Raw genomic sequence first — 7,608 nt, forward strand, 5'->3', positions numbered from 1 at the left:
AAGGGAGCCCTGGCTGCCCTATCCCACTAGCCAGCTTTGACCTTCTCGCCAGGCATTACCAAGGTCAGCTGTGTGCCCTACAGTCCAAAAGGGTTTTGTAGTTCTGGGTAAGTGCTGTGGGCTATGACTGTTTCCACAACTACACACTTCCAGAGAGGACCTAGACCTCTCTGTCTGCTCTGCTTTTGGCGGAGGCCTCGGAGAAGAACGAGAAAACAAAGACCATTTTATTTATGATAGAAAAAGAAATCAACAAGGGGGAAAAAAATCCGCAAGCCCAACAGGAGGGGAGGGTGTTTAAATAAAGTGCGATCCATTCGCTCCGCAGAATATTCTGTTCCTATTGAAATGATGTTTACTGAGGGTTTGTAATAACATGGGGAGATGCTTATTCTGAAGATGCCGTGTGCAGAAGGAAGCAGCAGAATCGTATGCTCAGCACAAACACACCCGGGGAAAAACCAACCTAAACAAAACCCACAGACAGAAGAGAGAGACCCGAGGGACACGCACCCTGGCAGGAGATGTCATTGGGTGGCAGAATTGAGACTTTTGTTATATGTTTCTCTACCTTCCAATTGCCTATTTATTTTTCTATAAAGGGACATGGACTGGCTTAAAGTGGAAAGTAACCCAAACATCATTTTTCCCTCCCCTAAAGCAGTAAGAACTCTCATTAGAAAAAAAGCAACACAGATGGTCCTCAGGGCCACTTGACGCTTAGGCCACACGGAGGCTGAGGCCAGGAGGTTGGCAGAGCCCAGTCTATTCCCCCGAGTTGAGTGGGAAGCCTAGACCCCAAGCCCCTGTGAAGCAGATGCCAGCAGGCTGCCCTCAGCTGTAGGCTTGGCCACGGCGCCTGTGACTTCCTGGTAATTATGCTGGCTCCTGCTCCCATGTGCACCTAGTCGACTTCTCCCCCAGGGAACAGAGAAAGAGCCAGATGAGTGGTTACCCCTCCTCCACCCTGAGGTGGTCCACCTTGGAAGCAGCCCTGTCCCCTAGCCTTTGTGGCAAAACCCTTCCCCCTCCTGCTGGGTGAGTCTCTCTGATTCCTCCTGAGACACCGTCTCATTAGAAAGGCCCGATTGTGTTTGCTGCCTTGCCCTTGTCTTAGCAGCTGTGCACACTGATTTCCATCTCCTCCTGTGCTTGTGCTTGGTCTGTGAATCAGCCTGTTCTCCTCCATTGGAACACTGCTATTCCTCCACCTGAAGAGCAGTGCTCAGCCCAAACAGCCTGTGCATGCTCATTCCACCAGTGAAGTCTGTCCATCTAGCCTTGGCTGCGTTTCCTACTTAGAATCATGCCCATCCCCCAGGTCAGCTCTTTGTCAAGCCGGTGATGGCATGCCAGCTCTGACCTATCAGCCATGATGGCTGGTGTTCTGTTTAGAGAAGTTCTGAGCTCATTAGAAGGGCTTATCAGGAAAAGATACAGGGATTGATTGGTGATGCCTGAGATGTGAGTGTAAGGGATGTACAACAGCCCAGTCTTAGCGCTCCCTCTCTTTATAAAGACTACACTCACCATTCACTGGGATCAAGGAAATGCTTTTTTTCCCCCAACTTCCCTGGAATCATGTTCCTGGATCCTACCACTGGCATGCCACAGGCTTTTGGAAGTTTCCCTAGTATTTCTCTTCTCCTGAGCCTAGGAACTACCCAGCTGTGCTGGGGCCTTGCCTTCTGTCTGGCTCATTGCCAGAGGCTGCCCCCAGACCTTGTCTAGCTTGTGACTGGAAGCTGGGTTACCTTCCAAAAGCACCTTGTCCCGCCCCAGCCTGGCACCACAATGCCAATGCCCCATTGAGTCTTTTTACTGAAGTCATCCTTTCCCCACCCTAATGTTCCTCAGAGGTTGATGCCTGGGTATTGACATGGCCTTGGCAGGGGACAGAGGGAGAGGGAAGAGGCTGCAGACCAGGGACAGGGGGCAGGATTTCCTCCCTAGGGACCCACAGGCTCAGACAGCCTTTCTTACTCAGCTTTCAATTTAAGAATCACTCAGCTGCTTCCTCCTGCCAGGCCCTTGGCCAGGGTTAGTCACCTTGCATGGTCCAACCAGAGCTTCCATCTCATCTCCACGTCAGACCTCCTCCTTATTCTACATTCTTATCCTGCATTTTCCAAAACGTGACCCAGCCCAGTTCCCACAGCAGCATGGCCACCGCTGGGGTCTGAGAAGGACTTTTGAAGGGACACAGTGTCCAGAGTGGTATTATTCTCCCATTCCGGCAGACCCGGCCCGACTGTGACTCCCACCTCATGGCTCCTGGATAGTTTCAAGAGCATCATTGCTTCCCTCTGACAACTTTGTCTCCCTCAGAATGGAGTAAGGGCATGGTAGGTAGGGTAACAGGTTGGACTGGCTCTGCCTTTCTTCCTGGAAGTTGGGTCCCCTTTGATGTGAAAGACTGAGGACCTGGACACTCCACTAGAGACTTCCAACTCCTTAGCTCCATCCTGGACCTGCCTCTCCTCACTCCTTCCCATCTGACAAGGCAGACATGATGGCTGCCAGACACAGAGAAGGCCATGCTGATGAGCTGAATGGTGGTGGCTGCCCTGGCGTGAAGGTAGAAAGGATTCTGCAGTCTGTGAAGCATGTGGTCAGGTGGTTGTGGGCGTGGGCACGGGTCTGGAAAAAGGCAGCCTGGAACCACATGGGCAACCCCGCCTCCCAAGACCTCAGTTGTGCTATGATTAATATTAAAATAAAACACCTGCTAAGATGGACACTTCTCTTCCTGCCAGCACACAGAACTTGAGGTAACCAGAGAGAAAGAGAGAGAGAAAAGGGCCTCCGTCAATGTGCTCTGCAAACGAGTATCCCTATAGGTGCCTTTAGCTTCAGCAATGCCAGTCTCTCTGGCCAAACCTTGGGGATAGCCTGAGCTCCTTCCTGCTCCTGCCCAAACCTCCTCCTTCTGTTGTTCCCATCTGTGTCCCAGGTGCTTCTAGAAGCTCAAGGGGGGAACCAATGTGAAGGGACTGGTGAGACCAACGCTTAGGAAGCTGGTCGACGGTAGCTCATGAGAGCCAGCCAGCTCGAGGGTCCCCCTGGCATCTCAACTGTGATTGGGATAAGGCTATGGCCATGCATTTTGGTGGGGTCCTGAAATAGGCCCTGCCAGGAGTTGTGATTTGAAGCCCAGCATCGGTCTGTCTGTGGATGCCTGCTGTTCGGCTTCATTTTTGCGGCAAGCCTGCGGCCCACGGTGGTTAAAAATCCTCCGAGGCCCTGTAGCCTGCGACGGAGGAGAGAGAGAACTTTCTACTCTACAGCTCGCCATGTTCAGGTCAGGGAATTTCTCTGAATCCTGACGGAGCCCAGCAGAGGGACTGCTAGACAGGAGTCTGAGGCACGTCAGGGACAGGCAAGGTCAGGACGGCAGGCAGAAGGGTGCCCCGTGCTGAAGGGAAGCCCTGTAGCTCCTGAGGCACAAACCTGGGCGAGATGTGGTCAGCCAGGAAACAGAGCATGCGCCTGCGCCCTACACAGTAGACGCGGTCGTCTACCACGGCGCACTGGAAGGCATCCGGGTACGGCAGGCGGTACGTGGCACACTCATACCACAGCCGGGTGCTGGCACTGCAGCGGTACACGCTGATGCCCAGGCTGCGATTGAGGTCAAAACGGTAGAGAAAGCCATTGACGGCCACCATCTCGGCCGTGCGGTCCTTGCTGCCCCCCGTGGGGCCGGCCCACCAACGCTGCTCCTGAGGCGAGAATCGGAGCAGCAGGTAGCGCAGGCTGCCCCCGGTGACAAAGATCTCATTGGCGCACACCGTGGCTGTGTGGGCCAGGGCAAAGGTGTCATTGGGGAGGGGCGGGGCGAAGGTCCAGCGGTCCAGGCGGGGGTCGTAGCGCTCCACGGTGTTCAGACACTCACCTCCAATGGCATAGAGGTGCCCCTCCAGGGCCACCAGCCGGCAGTGCGGCCGGGCTTGATTCAGCGGGCACACCTCACTCCAGATCGCGGTCAGGGGGTTGTAGCAGAAGACACGGTTGGAAGGTTGGCCCTCAGGTCCCTGGCAGCCGGACACCACAAAGAGATAATTGAAGAGAGTACAGAGGGCACAACCCCGGGACATGACCTCCAGGGGCAGCTGGGCCAGCGGGTGCCAGGCATCCCGAATATTGTCATAGCAACAGAGGCGGCCACTGTCTTCCTGGGGACACATGTCTGCCACCACCAGGCACCTGTGGCCACGGAGCCGGCGCTGGAGGATCAGCTCCCGCTCTGCTCCACTCAGGCCCCCGTAGATGTCCGGGCTGCGGAGTACATGGAGGTAGTTATCGCTCATCACCTTGTAGGCCGCCTCCTTCAGGGCCCCTAGGCCCTGTCTCTTGGCCAAGGTAAGCACCTCGTAGCAATTGCCCAGGTCCAGTCGGACATCCAGAGCAGAAGCAGGGGTGAGCGGGAGGTGGAAGAAATTGGTCCCAGCTACAAACTGCACCTGGGGCTCCCCACGGCTGCAGGCTGAACTGAGCTGGGCTTCCCGGTCCGGGCGGGCAGGCGGGGCCACCCTGAAGCCTTCCGGCTGCAGCTGGAGGTCTGGGTTCTCAGCGATCTGCAGGAGGCTCACCTTTCTGCTGAAGCCTGGCGCAGAAGGGGATGGCTCAGGCCGTGGGGACGAAACTTCAGCTGCACCCGCTGGGTCATCAGCTTGGCCTCTGGAGGCTGCTCCTGTGGCCCGGGGCTCTGGTCCAGGCTCAAGGGCTGGAGCATCAGGCAGAGCTGCTGTACAGGGGACTGGCCTGGAGACAGCCTTTGATGTGGACTCCACAAAGTAGTCATATAATCTACCCTTTAGCTCGTGCCCTGGTCCCTCTGCCCTCTGCAGAATATTCTCCTCCATCCGGATCCGGGCCACAGATGAGAAGGTGTAGGAGGCATTGGTGGCTCCTTCCTGCTGCTGTGTGGCCAAACCCATGTCTGCAGCAGCCTGGAGGGCCCCAGCCTCTCCCCTGCTGAGCCCTGTCACATGGGTGAAGACCCAGCTCTGGTTCATGTCACCGCTGACCACTGCAGGATCAGTCCGACAGCTGGGGGCTCCCGGGTCCCCAGACCCTGTTTGTTCTGGGGGTCTGCCGTCTGGCCATGGAGAGAGCTTGTCCCCCACACAGCTGCCGCCCACTCCTGGAGCAAGTCTGGCTGGGGAGCTTGTGGGTTCACAGGCCAGAGGAGGGAGGTGGGGAGGGTTGGGCTTACCTCTACCAGCTGTTCCGGCTTCCTGGCCACTGCAAGGAGGAGGCACCTGCTGAGAGTCCGGGCGCTGCCCGCCCTGATTCTCGCCAGAAACTTTTCTTGTGGACTCCTCAGATCTCGAAGTGACCAGGAGGCAGGAGTCTTCTGCGTCTTCCAAGGTGCATTCCAGTGGGGACCCAGCCCCCTTGATGGCCTTCCTGCGTCTTGGACCTCTTGACAGGGTCCCTGGGGGAGCCCCCTGGAAGGCAGGTTGCCCCAAGCCCTCTGCTTCATTTTCTGTTTTGTGGCTCTTGTTATCTGTCCCCGCTTGCTTGGCTGGGACAGGCCTGGACTTGTAGAGTCTGTAAGCCGCAGTTACCAGGAGCAGCGCAGCTGCGGACAGCACCACCTTGCTGGTCAGCTGCATGTCCAAATGCCAGTCCTGGGGCTCTGCTCCTGCTCTGGTGGGGAGCATGCTGGCTGGGGACAGAGGAATGCCAAGAATCCGATTAATAATTGCCCAATAGGGACCAGTTCCTGGATCGTGCTGTGGAGGGAGAGTATGTCCCTAGCCGGATCTGGCCAGCTGCGTTGCTGGAGCAGAGGTGACTGAGTTGGCTGAGGTGGCACTGTAGCAAGCGTTGGCTCAGGCCTCCTATGGCCTCTTTTGATCCTGAAGGGAGGGAGGGTTCTAACTGGAGGCTGAGCTTCAGAACAGCCACCTGCCACAGGTGGAGGGCATTCAGACTGTCCAGTAGGGACTGGCAGAGGAAGGAAGCCCTTAGCAGAGCTGTCACCAGATGCCTGGAAGCCTGGAAGGCTTTTGTGTGTGAGCGAGTTTGTTTTCTCTTTTGCAAATCCTTAGGTTGGAGGCTTGGGGCAGCTTTTGTGGTGGGTCCTGGGACCAGGTGGAGCCACAGGTACTGGGCGTGTCAGGATGGCCTCTGCCACAGCAGAGGATTCAGCACTTAACCAACCAAGCAAGGAAGCAGTGGGGGAGGCCGAGCCTGGGCTGGCAGCCAAGCCACCTGACCAGGCTCTTGGCCACTTCTGCCCTCCTTCTGTGCTTGACAAGTTGAAGAGAAACCAGCTCCGCTAAAGCAGCCGGGAAATACAGTGCCTACGTACCCAGATAAAGAGAGACCCTAGAACACACCCTCTTCTTCAAGATGAGCCAACCTCAGAGGGAAAGAGGCCCCGGGAGGACAGATAATGTCCTAACCTCCAAGTGTCATCAGCACTGTGGGCTCTGGGCCCAAGTCTGCTGTTTACCAGCTGTGTAACCTTAGGCAAGTAACTTCACTTCTCTGGGCCTCCATGTCCCTACCTGAAGAGTGTGTGTGTGTCGGGGGGCGGGGAGGAAGAGGATGGCATGTACCTCAGGTTGTACTCAACATCCATGAAGCCCCATGCTGCTAAAGCTCAGTGAGTCTCAGCTGCTCCTAGCCCTCACACACTCTAAGGGTCCTCAAGGGTAGGTGCAGAGGCCATAACCACCAGGAAGTCACTGAGTAAGAGTTGGGGTCCAGCCCTGCTCCGAATAACCCTATATCCATGGCCTGGGGTCAGGTAGCTCAGCTGCCTAAATGAACTTTGCACACGCTCTACTTTTTAAGTGCTGTCTTCTGACAGGACCTTGGTTCTGAGCACTCTGACCTTGGGAAAGCTCTGAACTTTTTCGTTATGTATTGCCTGTGTATGTGCATGCAATTCGAGAGGACAACCCAGGAAGCCATTCTCTCCTTCCACCATGTAAATGCTGAGGATTGAACTCAAGATTGCCCTGGCTTAGAGTGCTTTTACCCGCTGAGGCATCTTGCTGGCCTCCTAGGATCCTTATCCCCTTATCAGGTTCTTATCTGTACAACCCTCTACTCAACAGCCTCAGTTTACCTTTCTGTGTTGTGGCATCCCAGTGTCCCTCCCTTCATTGACTCTTGAAGGCCAGGTCCCCTTATCTTTAATGGTGGGGCTCTTTCCAACTGTCCAGATGCAGTCAAACTCCAGGCCTCCCTGCGCCCTTCCATGCCTGCCTTCCTACGCGTTCTGTCCTTCCAAACCTGCTTTTCCCTCTTCTTCCAACCCTTCTCCCAATCTTTAGTACTTTTCTTTATAACCAAAGGGCCTGAGCAAGGTGTCTGCCTTCTGTACAACTGACTTTTGGCAGACCCAGGCAATATGGACAAGAGCCAGCAAGGGAAGGGATGGACAAGGACTCAGGCGGGCTGCCGATCAGGTCATAGCCGATGCTCACAGACCCCACTTTGAAACCTCTCAGCGCTCTGTGTGTGAATGTTTGAAATGTGTGTTTATTGTTCCTGTGTTACAGGGAGGCCACCAGAGCAGAGAAGGGAGTTTGTCACTTGTAGTCCTCAAGTGGAGTGTGTGTGTGTAGGGGGCATCTACGATGGGGA

The 7,608-nt window shown here is 55.6% G+C and overlaps 1 protein-coding gene across 1 annotated transcript; it reads right to left on the minus strand.

Annotated features, from left to right (window-relative positions):
* Positions 1 to 212: 212 nt before the first annotated feature.
* On the minus strand, positions 213 to 5,751 carry Klhdc7a (kelch domain containing 7A). The gene has a single exon (XM_055610742.1). The coding sequence runs from the start codon at positions 5,667 to 5,669 to the stop codon at positions 3,348 to 3,350; it is 2,322 nt and encodes a 773-aa protein (XP_055466717.1). The 5' UTR covers positions 5,670 to 5,751; the 3' UTR covers positions 213 to 3,347.
* Positions 5,752 to 7,608: the final 1,857 nt, after the last annotated feature.

Source organism: Psammomys obesus, unplaced genomic scaffold, assembly GCF_907164565.1.
Source record: "Psammomys obesus unplaced genomic scaffold, mPsaObe1.curated_primary_1811, whole genome shotgun sequence".
Taxonomy (NCBI): domain Eukaryota; kingdom Metazoa; phylum Chordata; class Mammalia; order Rodentia; family Muridae; genus Psammomys; species Psammomys obesus.